General features: G+C 39.5%; 1 protein-coding gene across 1 annotated transcript in view; it reads left to right on the top strand.

The window, feature by feature from the left end:
* Nucleotides 1-1289: 1289 nt before the first annotated feature.
* ROCK2 (Rho associated coiled-coil containing protein kinase 2) overlaps nt 1290-19667 on the top strand; it is a 134955-nt gene continuing 116577 nt past the window's right edge. The window contains exon 1 of the mRNA XM_060413818.1: nt 1290-1907. Coding sequence (XP_060269801.1) covers nt 1767-1907 — 141 coding nt within the window. The 5' untranslated portion in view covers nt 1290-1766. The remainder of the gene's footprint in view (nt 1908-19667) is intronic.

Below are 19667 nucleotides of genomic sequence, written 5' to 3'. Positions count from 1 at the left end.
AGGATTCCTTCTGTTAATGTGACAGAGCTTGTTTGGATTATTCCCCAAGCGTTGGACAACTGGGTCCCTTCCCAGGTTTTGGTCATTATGGACATTCTGAACAGCCCTGCTGTAAACATCTTTATGCAAGTTCTCCCCCCACCCTCCTTGGGATCATTTCCTTAGAAATGGACTTCCTTAAATGGGTTTACTGGGTCAAAGGGGCTCAATGAACAGCTTTACAGCTCTTGGCACATATTTTTCAGACTGCGCCCTGGGTGGATCTGACCAATGGCGCAGGCCGGAGAAGGCAGGAATGTGGACAAGCGGCGGCCCCTCTGACCGCCCCTCTTCCGCCACACCCCCACCCCCAACCCCCCGCAAAAAGCCCAAGAGCTCGAGGTCTGAGGATGGAAAGCAGTTTTTCTATGGCCCCTCTCGTTCTTTTCGTGGTCGGGTGTTCAAGCCGAGCTGGGGAGAACGACAATTAAGGGAGGCGCAGCGAGGTGTTGGGCAGTCCCGGGACGCCTGCCCTAGTGCGGGGAGGTGGAAACAAGCAGCGCTTCCAGGCCCTCCTGCCGCAGGACTCGCATTCCACCCGCCCGTTCCTCGTCCCGTTTTCGAGTCCTAGGCACGCCCTCCCAGCCCTTCCACTACCATCCCCGTGGCCCAGGCGGGCCCCTCGCGAGCGCGGAGCTCCACACGCGAGGGCAGCCACCGAGCGGCCGCTATTATTCCGGCGCGGGTGATGCAAGGCAGCGCATAGCTGCGCGCTGAGTCAGCTGAGCCGGGCGGGGGCGGGGGCGGGGGGCGCCGAGCCGCCCATCCCCCCAACCCCCACCCCGGCCTCTGGGCCCCGCGTCGGGCGCAGCCGGGTGACCTCAGGGCGCCGGTGGGGGTGGGTGCGGTGGGCCTCCGAGTACGCGGGGTCGGTCGCCCCGGCAAGGATCGGCGGGAGCTGAGGGAGCCGGCGGCGGTAGGGTACACCCTCCCCTCCCCTCAGCTGGAGCTCGCGGGTCCAGCAAGGCAGTGACCGCGCGCCGCCCGACCGTTTACCCTGTGAGAATCAACAAGGGGAGGCGGACACAGAGAAAGAAGGAGGCTGAAAAAGGAGAAATGCGAAGCCAAGCAGACAGGAGGAAACGATAAAAAAAAAAAAAAAAAAAAAAAAAACCCACACGAGGAAACGGGCGTGAGGAGGCGGAGGCCGGCGGGCGGCGGCGGCGGCGCGCGGGGGGCGGGGCCGGGAGCGCGCGGGGCGGGGCGGGGCGAGCGCGGGGGCGCGCCGCCAGCCGCGGCCCGAGGGGCTTGTGGGTAGTGGCTGTGCGCGGCCGGAGACGGGCGCCGCGCGGGAGTGTGTGAGGGGCACGGGAGTGTGGGGCGCGGGCGGCCGCCGGCGGTCATGGGAGCCGGCTGGCCGCGGCCGTAGTTGTCTGGAACCGGGGCTTCACCTTCCCGGAGACCCCAGAGGGCGGGACAGCCCCCGGGGGGCCCGGTGGTGGCGGCGCCACTTCCCCGCTCCCGCCCTCGGAGTCCTGAGGGAGCTCGCGGCGGAGGAGTGGACCGGGCGGCGCGAATCTGACTGAGGGGCGGGGACGCCGTCTGCTCCGCGCTGCTCCCGGGGCCGGGCGGGCCTCCCACAGCCCCAAGGCCCCGGGGCGCTGAGCTCCAGGCGCGCGGTGGGCCCGGGCGGAGCCCCGGCCGGAGCCGGTGGTTCGAGGGCGGCGGTAGGCCCCGAGGCCGGCCGGGCCGGAGCGCGGGGAGCGGAGTGCGGGCCTGGCGGCGGCATGAGCCGGCCCCCGCCGACGGGGAAGATGCCCGGCGCCCCCGAGGCCGTGTCGGGGGACGGCGCGGGCGCGAGCCGCCAGAGGAAGCTGGAGGCGCTGATCCGAGACCCTCGCTCGCCCATTAACGTGGAGAGCTTGCTGGTATGTGGCCGGGGGCCCGGGAGCCCTCCCTGATGACCGCTCGAACCGTAGATTGCCCCGACTGCCCACCCCTCTGTGCCCACCCAGCAGTGGGGGCGGGCGGCGGGGGGGAGGTCTCGCCCCACCCTGCCCAGCTTCCCGGCAGCTGGGCCCCGGGTTGGGGAGACCAGACAGTTCTGTGACCGAGTTCCGGGAGTAGAGAGACCCACCTTGGATTCTTCCCTTCTGCCTCCTGGAGCTGGTGTCACCCGCGGCTGCCCGGGTCTTGGAGCGCTGGGAGGAAGCACCCCTCTTTTTCTTCCCCCCCCTGCCCTGTGGGTCTGGGGTCGGGGGTCGGGTGGGGAGACCTGCTGTCCATCAGACCTCAGGCTAGCCCATCTGAAAGAGCGTCATGCTGCCTGGGGACGCGCGTCAGAGCAAGAGAAACCCGGTGGCTGTCCCTACGGGAAGTCCCTACCTGGGGTACATGACAAAGAGTTCAGTCTGAAATCTGGTAACACACAGCCTGAAGTTTCCATGTTTTCAGTTGTCTATGAACATTAATCGTTACAATTCAGTGCATTTCAATTTCTGTAAGTTTAATTTCCGCGATTATTGCCCAGGAGCTATAGAATTCACTTGAATTGTAGTGTACTATCAGTCTCTCCTTTTCATTGTTTCTTTTTCCTGAGATGGCCTTGGAGATCCCAATTAATAGCCACGTAAAGCCTGCTAGTTGGCTTTGTTTAAGAAAGGAACAAGATTGATCAGAAATGCACTGTAGAATGCTTATTTATTTCTTGCTTTTGTTAGGATACACTGTTGTATTTTACAGACTCTTTGATTAGTATTCAATAGAGATGCATTTATGGGAAAAGGTAGGGGGTGTAGGTTTTTACCTTGGGGAGCAGAAGAAAGTGAAAAAGATGTGCTGGATGTTAAATTAACTCTGGACAACTAGAATTCTGGTAGGTGATCCTTGGATCCTTTAGGTATTTTCTTCCAGAATGCCTGTTATACTCCCTGACAGGAGAAATCTATTGACTATATGATGAGAAAAACTCTCTTCCCTTTCCAGTGACTGACTGACTTTCCTTCAGAAGCTGTTATCCTTTGAGGTTTCTGGAATCATTTGCGGAGTGACTCAGTACCCTTTGGCCAAAGTGCAGGAACTGACTAAAGAGTGTCTTTCTGTACAGTGCACAGAATGTAGTGATGTACTGTGTCAGACGTGTTTGACATTTTCTTTTACTGATTTTCCTGTCAGTGTGTTGTTCCTGTTTTCATGGGAGCATGACACTCTCATAGTGTTTCAAAGTCTTCGATTGGGGATAGAGTTGGTTGCATGAAGGGCATAGCTTTTCCCAGACCAGAGCAGAGACTCTGGGCTTCACTCCCAGCATTTTCACTTTGGTATTTTGCTAGCAAAACTCTGACCTAAGGCCAGAAAGTTCAGTTAAAAATAGTACAGCAAATCTCAAGTATTCATCAGGTTCATATTCAACCTCAGAAATTTTTTGCACTTTCATCTCTTAGGCTTTACTGATGTTAATTATTAGGGTCATTATGAGCTTGAGCCTAAGCTATTTATGATCATACATTCTTTTTTTATTAAAGTGCTTTCTAAATTATTAAAATGAAGGCTGCTTTTTAAAAAATGAAGCATTACACATGCTCAGTAAACTGCCTGGTCCATTCATTTATTGAGTGCCTAGGTCAGCCAAGACACTTTACACCTTTATTAAGGTAACATACTGCTAGTAGGACATCACATGCTGCTGACTGGACAGATTTCATCTTAGCTGTTTTTAGCTGATTAACTGTTATGGTTCTGGGTTGCAGTAAATCTTATCAGGCCCAAAATTGTCCTTTACTCTTTGAGGTTGCTGGTGTTTCTACTGTAGAACGACAAGCTGAAGATTTTTTTAAAAAAACCATGTTATTTACAGTGTTAGCTTTAAACATGTATATTTAATTATATCAAATAGTAGAATGAATTGATTTTTTAAAATGTGGTAATGCAGGAGACATGGGTTTGAAGATTCCCTGAAGTAGGAAATGGCAACCTACTCCAGTATTCTTGCCTGGAAAATTCCGTGGACAGTCCATGGGTAGAAAAGAGTCGAACACAATTGAGTGCCTGATTGCGCACACAGCCTGTCCATAACATAAAATTGACTGTTTTAACCATTTTAAATGTACACTTCAGTGGCATTACATTCACATTATTGTGCAAATATCACCACTGTCCATCTCTAGGACTTTTTCTTCTTTCCAAACAGAAATTCCATGAGTTAATTTTTTTAAAGTGTTATAAAAACATATTTCCTAAAATCATGGTGAGGGTCACTTTAAAGATTTAAAACCTTACTGTAAACCTACTGTGAATGGCATTTCTTTTGATTTTATTATAGAAGATATTAATATTTTTTTCTAAAACAGAGACAATTTAATATGATAAAAACACAGCCACAAATCTTAGTTACTTATTTTGGAGCTTAGAAAGTACCATTTAAAATTATATACTGCCTAAGGTGACAAAACTAAGAGGTGAAGTATACCAGAAGTTACTGTTATAATAGTTACTGTTACTATTATAGGTACTGTAGGCTAGGCCTTGAAGTTAAAACTGTTTGTTGGAGAAAGTATTCTGTGAGATAACATGTAAAAGTGCTTAGCTCAGTGCTTGGTACATAGTAGTGCTTATTAAATTTATCTCACTTCTCTGCATTTAGAATATTTTTAGGTGTTTTTAATTTCCTTTGAAAAGGAAAATGGTTCTATTGGCAGCTGTTTCTTGCTATAAAATTTTGAATGAATGACGTTATGTTTTGAATTTGCCATCAGAAAAGTGCTAGCAGTCACCAGGCATAGATAGATCTGAATTCTAAGACTGTCAGTACAGAGACTAAAGTGTCTTTTTTCTCTTCTGTGGCTCGTTTTAAAGAGGCTTTATGTGGATCCTTCAGATTAATCTGAAAAGCATATATCCCTTTTGTGGTTGCAGATTGTAAGTTGCTAGGTATTACTTAAAAACAGAGTTTTGAGAGAGATTTGCTTCTGTAGTATTCCCCACCCCCTCTCCCCCCGAGGGAAGGATCTTCAGTAGTATACTTTTTCATCCGTTTGAAACTTTTGAGTATATACCCATGTTTTGTTGTTAAGACTAAGCTTCCCATACTGCTTACCCAAATATTACGGTAAAAAGAATTGTCCTTTACTGTTGTGCTGGAGAGATGTCTTTCTAACGGTTTGTGCTTTGATTTATTATTTTAAAGAGTAAATGTTTATTGTAACCCCTGGGATTCAGGCTTGGGTAAAGTGTTCTATTAGGGTTGTGTTGATGGGAAAAGGTGATTAAAAACTTAGGATTTTCAGTAACTTAGAATACAAAACACTTCATTTGATTCATTTTTATTAAACCTGTAAACTATGTGAAAATATTTTTTATCAAAGTGGTTTTTGCTAAAGCTTATTTGATGTAACGTCTGTCCTGATCTGATGTTAAGTATTTTAGGCGGTTTATCTCTCTTGGCGTAAATAATAATAGCTTCCCCTGGAGAAATATTGGAGTTTCCCAGGTGGCTCAGTGGTAAAGAATCCGGCTGCCAATGAGGCACGGACTCAATCCTTGGGTCTGCAAAAGCCCCTGGAGGAGGAAATGGCAACCCACTCCAGTAATCTTGCCTGGAGAATCCCATGGACAGAGGAGCCTGGTGGGTTACAATCCATGGGATCACAAAGAGTCGGACACGACTGAGCTACTGAGCACAAGAGAAATAATAGCGTTTGATTTCAGGATGCTACCCCAGACTCCCCAGAGTTTTGGGGACTATACTGTACATAGTATATTTACTTTATTACTATTTTAAAATCCAAATATTCTGAATTTGGAAACATCTTGCTCCAAGGTAAGGCTAGCACAGACTAAGTAAGGAAGTACTGACTTAACACACACCTTAAAAAGTTGTAAAGAAATAGTGGATAATTATCTTGAAGCCTAAGCCGTTGTCCGTTGTTTGGTTGAGTCCTGATCAGATAGTTCTCTTTTGCAATTTCAAATTCTGAAGTATTCTAAGCATACTAAGAGAATATAGCATCCAGAATGGTGCTAAAGATTACGTTTGCCTTTTCTAGAACTTTATATAAGTGGAATCCATAGTTCAGTTCAGTTCAGTCGCTCAGTCAAGGCTATGGTTTTTCCTGTGGTCGTGTATGGATGTGAGAGCTGGACTGTGAAGAAGGCTGAGCGCCGAAGAATTGATGCTTTTGAACTGTGGTGTTGGAGAAGACTCTTGAGAGTCCCTTGGACTGCAAGGAGATCCAACCAGTCCATTCTGAAGGAGATCAGTCCTGGGTGTTCTTTAAAAGGAATGATGCTAAAGCTGAAACTCTAGCACCTCATGTGAAGAGTTGACTCATTGGAAAAGACTCTGATGCTGGGATGGATTGGGGGCAGGAGGAGAAGGGGACGACAGAGGATGAGATGGCTGGATGGCATCACTGACTCGATGGACGTGAGTCTGAGTGAACTCCGGGAGTTGGTGATGGACAGGGAGGCCTGGCGTGCTGCGATTCATGGGGTTGCAAAGAGTCGGACACGACTGATGTACTCTTATATCTGGCTTCTTTAGTTCAGGATAGTTTTTGAGATTCATCCATGTTATTTTGTGTATCAGCAGTTTGTTCCTTTTTTTATTGCTAGCTAGCATTCTGTTTGGAGAAGGAAATGGCAACCCACTCCAGTGTTCTTGCCTGGAGAATCCCAGGGACGGCGGAGCCTGGTGGGCTGCCGTCTATGGGGTCATACAGAGTCGGACACGACTGAAGTGACTTAGCAGCAGCAGCAGCAGCAGCAGCAGCATTCTGTTGTCGGAGGAGGCAATGGCACCCCACTCCAGTATTCTTGCCTGGAAAATCCCATGAACGGAGGAGCCTGGTAGGCTGCAGTCCATGGGGTCTTGAAGAGTCAGACATGACTGAGCGACTTCACTTTCACTTTTCACTGTCATTCATTGGAGAAGGAAATGGCAACCCACTCCAGTGTTCTTGCCTGGAGAATCCCAGGGACGGGGGAGCCTGGTGGGCTGCTGTCTCTGGGGTTGCACAGAGTCGGACACAACTGAAGCGACTTAGCAGTAGCAGCAGCAGCATTCTATTGTATGTATAGTGCACAATTTGTTAGGCATCTTCTGTTGATGGATGCTTGGGTTGTTTTCAGTTTTGGGCTATTTTGTATAATATACTTTAGCTTTTAATAAAGCTTACTGTAAGCAGTCTAGTAGTAAGTCTTTATGAGGACACATTTTCATTTCTCTTGAGTTAAATACCTAGTAGTGGCATTACTAGGCCATAGGGTAAGTGTATCTTTAGTTTTTTTTTTTTTTTTTTTATGTAACTGTCAGATCTTTTCCTAAAGTGGTCATACCGTTTTACATTCACACAGCAACCTGGGAGAGTTCCAGTTCCTTCCCAACACTGAATCTTAAAGTTTAGCCATTCTGTGGGTGGGTAGTGGTATCTCATTGTGACTTTTGTTTGCATTTTTCTGATGACTAATGATGTACTTTTTTATGCACATAACTGGACATTTGTATATCTTCTTCTGTGAAGCATCTGTTCAAATCTTTCATCCATTTATTCCGCCAAATTTATATTTTTTATTTTTGAGTTACACAAGCTGTTTATATATCCTGTGTACCAGTTTTTTTGTCAAGTACATGGCAAGGTGGTTTTTTAATCACATTTTTTTTTATCGTTATTGCTTTTTCTGCTTGAAAGACTGTTGTCTATTCCCATGTTTCAAGAAGTTTTCCTTTACTTTCTTTTAGAAGCTTTATTGTTTTACTTTTAGGTCTAGAATAATATGTTAAGCCAGTTTTAGTGTGCAGTGTGAATGTTTTTCCTCATATTCCCCAAATCCAGTTACTTAGCTTATTCAGCAACATTTTTTCCACAGCTTTATTGAGATATTATTGACATGTAACATTGTATATGTGTAAGGTGGTGATACCCAATACTTCCTAATGTTTACCACAGTGAAGTTAGCTAACACATCCTTTACCTCACATAATTACTGTATTGGTGTTGTCATCTTGAGAGTATTTAAGATTTACTCTCAGCAACTTTCAGGTATATCTGTACAGTGTTGTAGTAAGAACACAGTAGTACAGTATAGTCACCAGCAACAGTTTGTAAAAAAATGTTTTTCTTTTCTCATTGGATTGCCTTGCTTGGCACCTTTGTTGAAAATCAATTTACTGATAGGTGCTTTTTTTAATCAACTTAGTAACTACATTAAGTCCTTAGTCATGGTTCTATACTTTAATCCATGCTCTATTCAAAATTCTTCTTTAATTTTTAATTTGTATCATTTTACTTGAAGGAAATGAGCAGGCAGCAATGGTTGAGACAGAGAAACATGGATTTTATTTTTTGAAGTGAAGTAAGATTTGTTATTTTTTAAATAATAAAAATAATGTGTTCTTATTGTAGAAAATTTAGAGACTAAAGAAAGGTACAAATGCAAGTGACACTTCTCCATAGTTTCTTCACAGAGAGAAAATTAAATGTAAAAGAAGTAAAATTACACTGTATCTATGCTTTGTCATTTTTTTATACTTAATAATAGAAACTTTTATGTAATCAAGTTTATTAGTCTTCTCGCTGTAGAGTGTTCTCTGGCTTAGGACATTCTCCATTATCAAGATTATGATATCATAGACCTGAATTTTCTTTTAATACTCTAATGGTTTTTTTTTTAATGTTACTTTTACTTCATTTGGAATTCTGATAGAAATTCTGATGAAGTAGGGGTGCAAAAATTTTATCAGGAGGTTTGTCTAACTACTAGAGTTCACAAAATATTAATTGGGAACCTGTTATATCTGTATTGTCATGTAACTTTATTTGGAGAGTGGTGCTTGGGAGAAAAGAGAGAGTAATGATTATGTATTTGGTCTTCATTTGAGCTTCTTGAGTTTCTTCATGGAAATTACATCTCTACAACCATATTTAAAATCCTATCCTGTGCTTACATCCAAAAATATGAGCTGTTAGTGATAAGGGTTACTGGTGAAAAGACTATAGAGACTCGGAGCAGCATATTATAATACAGCTTCTGGGAAAAAAACACAAAACATTTTCTGTTGGTAGCTTAGCTTATTTTATAGAGATTGATATTTCAATTGATACGAAATCATGGTGGCATTTGGGACTGTACTAAAACTGTCACTTTTATCCTTGATTGGGGTCATCTCCATTCTTCTCATCTGTATCATTTGTACCTTTTTTTCCCCTGTGAAGTATGATTAAATTATAGAGATATATTTGTGAGTTCTGCAATTGAGTGTCCCAGATGACCCTCACTTATCTTTTTGAAAGCATTTGGATCATGATAGTTAGCGGGGGGTGGGGTGGGGGGGGTGGGTAGGGGTGGGGGGGGTGGGTAGGGGTGGGGGTGTGTGTGCGTATGTATGTGTGTGTGTGTGTGTGTGTGTGTGTGTAAGAGAGGGGGTGGGGCAGACAGAGATAGACAAAAAAGGAAGTATTGAGATTCACTTTGGGTTCATTATTGGTAGACTTTTGGGGAATGTTTATATGGTTTGTTATTCCATTCTGGTAAGGTATGGGTTGTTTAGGTCTGCCATCTAGAGTGCTCTGTAGGTTTTTTTTTGGTTATGAACTGATCACTTAGTGCTCAACATCTAATTTCCTTTATTCTCTAAAAGAGTTTCAGATTTTTAAGTTACAAAGCAGTTGATAGAGATTTTCAAGAGATGATAGACTTGGAACTAAATTTTAACACTTCATTGTTGGGGTTATTTTTAAGCCAGGGAAATGAGTAGCGGAACCTGCTAATACTTTAGATAGAAATGGAGCAGATCCTGTTTGCCGTTACCTTAATTACTTGGGTGTTTGTGATGAGTGACTAAGTATTGTCATATGTGCTTCTTAGTTTTTGGCTTTATTTGATGGATAGAATACAAGGTCTTTTAGGATATGGGTCATTTTTTTCTTCCTCTTGCTGTGTCTTCTAATATTTGTTGAATAACAAATAATGCTTGTTTAAGTAATGGAAGTGAAAACCTGTAGAAATAGATCCCTGCTTGAAGAGATATTAAAGTATTCCCCAAGTAAAAGTTTTGATATTAATATATGTTCTTGTCACTTATTTCTTATCTATCTATAGGAAGGAAGATAAGTGAACATGTATATATGCAGAGGGGTTGCGTTTGGGTGGTAGAATTAATTGGAAGTCAAGCAGGAGAAGTGAATTGTGATTTGAATATTTTCTGAATTGTGCTTAGGCAATTTGTCTTGGAGAGTATTTAAGCTGATTTTATTCAGTGTTTTAGGTAAGATAAAAGCAGCTTCTGAGGGCTGAACGGCCTTTATCATGTTCTCCTACTTTTTAACTTTTCTTCTGATTAAACATATCCAGTTCCTTCTTATGTACCTAGGTGATGCCTGTGTTTGAAACAGCCTTTCATGAGTTAGGGCAGATAAAATGCTAGTGATGTGTTCACAGGGTGAAATTCCTTAAAGTGGCATATTGGGTGTTATTAACAGTAAGGCAACATTTGTTCGCAGAATTAAAAACAAAGCCAAAGGGCATGAGAGATTTTGATCAGGATTTAAGAGTGTTATTACAAGTCACTTTGAATAACTATTTTGAAAAACTTTCAGATAGTATCAAGCATTCTGATTACTAGCCCCAGCCAGCCACTGATTCTGTTCTGTTTCTATGAAGTTTTCTTTTCCAGAAATTCCATACAGACAGAGTCACACAGTATGGAGACTTTGTTCTGGATTCTTTCACCTGGTGGTGTTGAAGAGACCCCAGGGATGATACAGTCCATGGAATTCTCCATGCCAGATTACTGGAGTGGGTAGCCTTTACCTTCTCCAGGGGATCTTCCCAACCCAAGGATTGAACTCAGGTCTCCTGCATTGCAGCTGGATTCTTTACCAGCTGAGCCACAAGGGAAGGCTTTCTTTCACCTAGCATAATATTTTTGAGCTTCATTTGTGTTGTAGCATTTATCAATATCTTGTTCTTTTAAATTGCTGAATAGTATTCCATATACCGCATTTTACTTAGGAATTCATCTTAATCTTTTTATTTCTCTTGACTAGATTTCAAGAAGTAGGATTGCTGGGTCATGTGGTAAGCTTATGCTTAACTTCTAAGGAGTGAACAAAATGTTTTCCAAATTGGCTGCACGATTTTTCTTCCCACCAGCAATATATAAGGGGTCCCAGTTTCTCTGCATTCTCAGAGAACACTTGGTGTGGGGTTTGTGTTTATAGCAGCTATAGTGCGTTTTACTAATGACAAGTGATGGCTGAGCTCTATTTCATGTGCTTGCTAATTTTGCTTGTTCTTTTGATATTTTACTAATGTATCGTGAGAATGGTATAGTAAATGAAATTTAACTTTGTTCACCACACGTGGATTCTAGTGTTGAAAAATAGAATGCAGATAAATACAGAACAGAGCCCTTTGTAGGTGAAATTATCCTACTGTGTCTCCACCTGAAAGGCCTATTTAATACAAGGCTTGCAGGTGGTAAAGTGTCTGCCTACAATGTGAGAGACCTGGGTTTGATCCCTGTGTCGTCGAGATCCTCTGGAGAAGGAAATGGCAACCCACTCCAGTACTCCTGCTTGGAAAAGCCCATGGAAGGAGGAACCTGGTAGTCTACAATCCATGGGGTCGCAAAAAGTTGGACACAACTGAGTGACTAAACTTTCACTTTCACTTCTTTAAAAAAAAAACAATGAAACCTTGTTATTATACTTTTTCTTCCAAGTAATGAATGAGCCTTGTTGAACTGTGTAGGCCCTGTGATGGCAGTAGAGTCTCTCCTAGTTGGGTCTAAAGTTGAAGTACTTCTGACATAACATATGGCTTTTAAATGGTTCTCCTTTCCGCTCTGTGCTCATCTTTTCTTTTTTGATTATTTTGAGCATCTTGAAGTAAGCTTATAAGCATATTTCTCTCTTGTTGGACCCAACATTCATCTTTATACATTTCTGTTTTACATAAAGATTAGGAAACAATTCTTAGTATCAATTTAGTAACTTGGTTCCTATGAGGGAAGGATAACTATTGATGTTTAAAACACTGTATATTATGCTTACCTTTGTTTTTTACTTTGAGTACTCATCTGAATTTAACAACAGATACAGATGTTGCCTTTTCCTGTTTTTAAGTGACATTGGGTTGGGTATTGATTTTGGGGGTTACATTATGTGCAGTTTTGGACCTTAATCAAAATAGTGTTCTTTCTTTTCAGATATAATAGTAACTGCCTTATTTGTGCATTCTGTATCAGGATATGACCCTGCTGTTTTGCCTTGCTTTTCAGTATGATTCCTTTAGAAGTCATAAAAATATGCTTATTGAAATTAAAGTTTTCCTTTTAGCTTTAGTTTAGATGATTGTGGTTGGTTTTTTTTTTGAGTTTGTATCAAGGATAACTGCACATAGGACTTCTGAGCAGTGAAGGGAAATTTTAGGAAGTTATTCTTTTAATCTTTAAGATGCTTTAATATATTAAAGATGAATTTAAAAAATTTTGGTTTAGTATTTATTTTTCTAAAAGAAAAGTGCATTAGCACAGTTGTGAACTTTGAGGCCTGTAAAGTGTAGTGAAATGTGTTTTTGCATGTTGAAACCCTGTAAAAATATTTAAAGTATTGAATGTCTAAACAGTATGATTTTGAAAAATGCTTCACTTTTTGGGGATAACTTACTATAGAGTTACAGTTTGTGACACCTTATTGTGTTACATAGTGGATAAAGTGCAGGTTGAAATTGAATGGTTAAAAATGGTGTGTTATGGTTGATTAGTTTGCCTTTGTTAAAAGAGTCAAGATTTAAAAATTGTTTCCTTTATGAACCATTAGATTTCATTAAGTGATGGTAACAGGTTGTATAATATAACCAGCATCAATGGGAATTAGTAAAGAATAGAGGGAAATATATCAAAATTATGATTTTCTTTCAGGGAAGTGAGATACCAAGTCAGAAATTGGAAAAAGATAATGCAAAATGTAGTGTTTAATGTTAATGACAATATTCCATCTATTCTAAATTTAGGAAAATTTGCTTGGAGTTAACAGAATATTTGGAGTGCTTTTAAATATCTAAAGCACAAATTTTGAATTTTTGTATTGGCTTTTCCATGATTTCCAAAACTATAATCACTGAAACTAGTATGCAAATGAAATAACATTTTTCTGCATGATATGATCCTATATTAGTTGCATTCAGCATGAAACAATTTTTTTGTTGTTTTACATTCTCTCAAAAAGATATTGTTAAGCTTTAATCCAATGCATTGAAAAAAAATTCTTACTGGATTAAAATAAAAATGAAAATATATACATATATCTCGAAATTTAAAAACTTAATTTAATACCAGCAAAGTGTATTTAGTTAAGATTTTTCTAATCTGTGTCTGCTAAAGTCAATAGCTAAGGCAGTGGTCTCCAAACCTTGTTACACATAGGACTCTACTAGAGAATTTTGCAAATATTGATGCCCAGATTCCACCTCCACCCATTCTAATATAATTGGTATGTGATGTGACCTTCGGATCAGGAGATTTAAAAGTTCCACATCTGGTTTTCAAATACAGGAAAGTGAGCTGAGAGGTGCAATATTCAAAGATTGGCAGAGGGGCCACTGGGTCCAAAATGTATCTCAGAAAAGGAGAATTTTGTTTCTTCTTTTATATCTGTGGCTCAGAGAGGTTTCATTGAAGCCAGAAAGTCAGAATTATCTGATGAATGTCAGAGTCAAAGCTAAGGTGGCTTGAATGAAGCCAGAAAGTCAGAATTATCTGATGAAAGTCAGAAACACTGTTAAGGTGCTTGGTGGAAATGGTGTCAGATCTTCTGACGTAGGTGACCTGTAGTGAGGCCAGGAACTTGCATTAAAACAAGCATATCAGTTGATTCTGATGCAGGTAATCTGCCGGTCAAAGTTGGAGAAACATTGTAGTGTTGCTTCTTATAATGATGGGAAAAAAGCAAAAACCAATGGTTGAGATCTCTGGCACACAGAATTGTATATGTGGAAAATTCTGGCATATGGAGAGATGCCACATTTTCTGAAATACAAGTCATCACATTTTAAGTGTATTTTTTTTTTTTTTAGAGCTCCATAGGAATCAGACCAATGTTTTTCTTTTTCTCAAAGAAAAAAATTTGCTGAGATTTTCTGAAGGGAGAGTCAGATAAGATACACCAAATAGAAATGATTTAAAAAAAAGATTGTGATAAAATATACACAATACAAATTTCAATGTGGAAATGTTACATCTTACCCTTCAGTGGGAAATATAGTTTCCAGAGACTTACTGTCCTAGAAATATATAATTCTGATGTTTTACATTTAACAAGTGATGATGGGAAAATAGGGACAGTCTTTTTATTCCTTGATTTAATTTAGGAAGAAAAATTTCACTAGAAATGTATGGCCTTTCAGAGAATGGCACCTGAAGCAGGATAGCATATGTCTGTGACTGTATCTATGTTGAAAAAATTGTAAAATCATTCAAAAATTTTGTTTACAAGGAAGCAAAAAAAATTGTAAAATATTCAAGCCTTTATGTTAAACTTTTGAAATTTTGCTTTCAAAGTGGCCTTCAAAGTTATTGGTTACGTTAATAGTCAATAACATGTTACAATTTAGATTTTTAAAAATATACTTTATTTGCAATTATTTCTCTTCACTTCGTTTAAAATTAGAGAAATCCACATGATTCATAGACAGTGGATAAGGTGGCCATATTTTTCATTCACTTAAATATTTGTATATCAGATTTCCTGCTCTTAGGCCATTTTAATTTTGGTGGTTAAGGGGTGTATACCTGTTTCAAATTAAAATTTGCATGTGTTGATTCTTGTGATAATAGTAAAGCTATTAGAGGTATAGCAGTTATAATTTTTTAAATCTTTTTTTCATATTTGAAATCCTTGGCAACTCACTTTTTGTAGATTTTATCTTGTGGCTAGAAAACTGCATCATTGTGGCCAAAGATACAATTAATTATTATTTATGAGTCTAGGGTGATACATAAGTATCTTTAAAGCCTTAAATTTTATAACAGTTTATCTTTTAAAATGTATCCATTCTTTGCAAATAATTACTGAATAGACAGATAACTATAAACCTGAAACAAATCTGGAATTGGGTGACTCTTCTTTCACTGCCTAAATATATCAGTACTTCTGCAGTTATCATTGGAAGTTTGTTACATACGATTTAGTAACCTTTCATTGGAAGTGTTTTTTGGATTTAGAAACATTTTACAACTAGTGATTAGAATCCCTGTTCCATAACACCTCAGTATTGTATTGCTTCCTAGCATTTCTAAATACTTGACAAAATGCAGTTTGAGACTTCATGATTCTTTATTCCATATTTATGCCAAAAATTTCTAGGTTGTTATTTCTGACTGTAGCTTAAATGGAATGTATAATTCATGATTGCAAAATTTAAAATTAGCGTATGAATGTGTTTTGTTAATGTTGTGTTCAGGCTAGTGAAAAAATGTCACTAAAGCAAGATATAACATTATAAAATAATTAGAGAACTGAACTAGAGGATTTTCTGGTAGTTCTGAAAAACAATTTCTGCTGCAAGCATATATTCTGTATAAAAGAGGAAGCTGTAAAATTACAAAGTTTGAAGCCATTGCTGAAAACAGTTTTGTTTTCCACATTTAAGACATTTCCATAATAGGAAAACAACGGATGATACAAATAAAACCAAATTTAGACCTAATAAGAAATTAGTAAAAAAATCAGCTAAAATTGGCTTATGAAATTTCCTTCAGAGGGAAGTAATAAAGTGAAACACTTAAGCTTTTAAGTACTGATTTGAGGAGGGGGGAATTGTGGAGAGGGGATTTTAAATTTTAGGAGAAGGAAGTTTTGTCTTTCTGGATGATATGGAGAATGTAAGTCCCTGGCATAGTGTTTTACTTTACTTCTTGTTCTCACTTATAAACAAGATTTTTCAGTTTGGTTCAAGTTTAATTTGTGAAATAAAAAATTTAAAAATTTAAACAGTGACTTGGTTATTTCGAATTATTTTATGTAGGTAAAATTCCACTAAAATAAGTCCATAAAATGAAACCTGTTTATCCTATATTCATAATATGAAAGTACAGATGAACTTTTTCCTTAAGAATTTTTTCTGGTCTAAGGTGGTAAAGATGGAAAACAATGAAATGGCTTGATTATTTTCATGCGTATTTTTAGAAGAGAACAGAGTAGTGTAATGGAAAGAACACTGGATTTAGAGTCAGAAGACTGATGTTAATAAATTAGGTGTTTTGTTAATTATCTTTCTGTCCATGAATGATAAAATTTATGTCTCCGTCCATCTGCCTCAAGGAGATGTGAAGATTAAATCCAGTGAGAAACTATATGTGCTAGTGTTCTGTAAACTGGACAGAACTTTAGCTTCTTTACTGGCAGTTGAACTATGTGTAAAACTGCCTGTGTGTATATGTCTCTGTCTTCAAAAGGGTATGTATGTCAGTCTCTTGATGTTAGTTAGCCAGCTTTTCCCACAAAGGTAACACATTAATTTACACATACTCAGTTCTCTGAAGTATTAAGTCTATGAATGAAAAGCATTTTTATTTTCTAATTTATTGAAGATAATTAATTTACTTGGGTGAATATTTGCTTATATTCATTTTTTTATTACTTTATTGCACTGCAGTTGTCACTTTTCCTAACTAATGTTTATTCTTTTTCAGTAGGTATGATATTGAACATCAAAACAGAGTCAGGTGTTTTTATGTAAAATTTCCGAAATCCTGACATAAGTATATAAGGAAGAGTCATGACAGAATTTTTAAACCATTGCATTATTCACTTGCAAAAATGTTAATTATACTTTATATAAGGTATAGAGGAGCATTTGGGTTGTACCAACAGTTCTCAACTATGGCTTGAATTTAGCAACTTTTGGCCTGCATTTCTTAACAGAAGTTAAGTTTAGGAACAGGTGTGAAGTTGCAGATTGCCAGTGTTCTGCCGTGTTCCCTCTGATACAGATTCTGGTCTTTAGGCATACCAGGGTAATTATTAATTTATCATGTAGAAAATGCACACCGGTAGTGTAAGAGGATATGCTCGTTCTGTGCTCATGGCCACTGTAATCAGTAACTGATTTTCTTGGCTCCTGTAATTTCAAAGCTGATTTTGGGATTTAGGATCTGTTAACAGAGCTGGGTCTTATTACATAAGTCCATTGTCAACCATTTAACAACCTCATGAAATTGGAATTTGTATTTCTACAGGCTAGCAAATCGGAATTGGTATCCAGGCAAAATTGAAATGAATATGGGGAGAGTTCTGTTGGTAGCCACTGTTACAGTGATAAATTATATATTTTCTCTGTTGTGGCATTTATGAATTAGAAAGTGGATTTTATCTTTTTAAATTTTTTAAAATTTCAGTATTTTTCTTAGAATAGAAGTCTTCAGCATAGACTTTTAAATATTGTGGTTGGTCTCTTTGCTCAGGTGCTTACCTGTCTGTCTCCATAATAGTCAGGCAAGGTCTTGAGGTTTATGGCTCACGGATGGTGGGCTTCAGGGAATAGAGGCTTAATTGCAGAGATGTGAAAAGGAAGAGAGTGAGCAGGACCAGTCATCCTTTCAGCAGTAACTGAATATGTCATGTTCTTTTATGCTCCTAGCTTTCTTTTCTACCTGGAATGAGCTCTCTCCTTCTCTGCTTCTGTCAGTTTACAAAAAAACAAAATAAACTTCATTTTTTAACTTCAGAAGTAATACATGTTTGTGTAAAAAATTAAAAATGATAGAATTAAATGTACATTTTTTTCTTAGCCCTGTCTTTTTTTCAGCCACTTTATAACACATCAGTGTATCACTTTCCCTTTTTCTGTGCATGTATCATCATATTGATATTTCATTTCCCCCCCTTACATTAAAAATATACAAATATTTACTATTTTTTAAAAACCAAAATGCAGCTATCCTATGTCTGTTTTCTGTATTTGCTTTCTTTTCATTTGTTTTGGAGGTTGTCCAGTCAGGTAGTTCTTTTCAAGAGGTGTAGAGTATTCCATTATCTGCATTTGATATAATTTATTTTACTATTCCAATATTGATAGACATTTAGGTGGCTTTCTTCCATTATAAAAAATGCTGCAGTGGACATTACTGTAAATATTTTTGTGCATGTGTGTGAATATTTTTGTAGATTTCTAAAACTGGAATTGTTAATGTGTGTGCAGTTCAAAATTCCCAAATAATCTTTATTGCCTAGCAAATTGAATCCTTCCAATAGCAATGAGAATACATATACTCCCATGTCTTTGGTAGGCTGAATATTGTCAGCCTTTTATGTTATTTGCCAATTTTATAGGCGAAAAAAGCCATTATCACCCTTTAAAAAATATGTATTTCACTATTTGATTACTAATGAGAGAAAAAAGTGAAAGTGTTAGTTGCACTTTGGTGTCCAATTCTTTGTGACCCCGTGGACTGTAGCCCACCAGGCTCCTCTGTCCATGGAATTCTCCAGACAAGAATACTGAAGTGGGTAGCCATGTCCTCCTCAAGGGAATCTTCCCACAATATCTGCTGTTAATCACTCCTGGGTTTTAATTCTCCTTTAAGATCCACCTTACATTTTTTTTCATCTTAAATTTATTTTTATTTCTCTAATTCCTTACTTGTGCTGTGCTGTACTAAGTTGCTTCAGTTGTGTCCGACTCTTTGCAACTCCATTGACTATAGCCTGTCAGGCTTCTCTGTCCATGGGATTTCCCAGGCAAGAATGCTGGAGTGGATTGCCATTTCCTCTTCCAGGGGAGCTTCCTGACTGTCTCCTGGGTTGGCAGGTGGATTCTTTACTGCTGAGCCACCTGGGAAGCCCTAGTTTTGATGGTAATGAGGGCGTAAGTGCTTTAAAGATAATTTCATTTTTTCCTTTCGTTTTTATTGACATGTGGTCGACCTGCAGTACTGTATACGTTTCAGATGTGCCACATAATGTCTTGACTTAAATGCATTGCAAACAGATACCAGAGTAAGTTTAGTTAACATTCATCACCTTATATAGTTATATAGTATTCATTTTTATGTCTTTCCTCAGTATCTAGCACAGAGCCTGTAGTACTTAGCATGTGTTTAGGAGGCTTTATCAAATGGTTAGTCTGACTCCCAACTGGTAGTTTATATGTGAGGTTTGCAGCCTCCTTTTGCGGGGGAGAGAGAGGGTTGGTGCTTAACTTAATGGTAGTGGTTCTAGTTCAACCCCTTCATTTTACAAATGAGGAATCAAGTATAAAGGAGGGGTGCCTTATTTAGTAATGAGGTGTTTTTATTTCTTTATCACATTCTACTGGGTATTGTGAAACATAGCAAAGCTCCAAGCTGGGGCTTATCTGTAGTCAAGGACAAATGTTGATTTCTAAAATCTGAGATAGACTGTGTGCTTTTCTCAATTAACAGGCAGAGTTAATGAGGCTTTTGCCTGAAGGTCTTAGCCTGTAGCCTTAAGCCAATACAATTCATCCAAATTTCATTTGGCTCTTTTCAGAGAAGTCTTTAAGTCTTCACATGCTCTAGAAACAGACTTTCCTATTAAAAATTGCAGTTGTTCCAGGCACTGGCAATTTCCTGAGAGGTTTGATGTCTTTTCTTCCAGAGAATTCTTGAAGCCTGTCCTCTTAGCTATCTTCTTGTGAAGTGACTCCACCAAATCTCATTTCATTGT

The sequence above is a fragment of the Ovis aries genome, chromosome 3 (genome assembly GCF_016772045.2).
Source record: "Ovis aries strain OAR_USU_Benz2616 breed Rambouillet chromosome 3, ARS-UI_Ramb_v3.0, whole genome shotgun sequence".
NCBI lineage: Eukaryota > Metazoa > Chordata > Mammalia > Artiodactyla > Bovidae > Ovis > Ovis aries.
The sequence above is the reverse complement of the archived record's forward strand: the minus strand, read 5'-3'. Positions and strand labels throughout refer to the sequence as shown.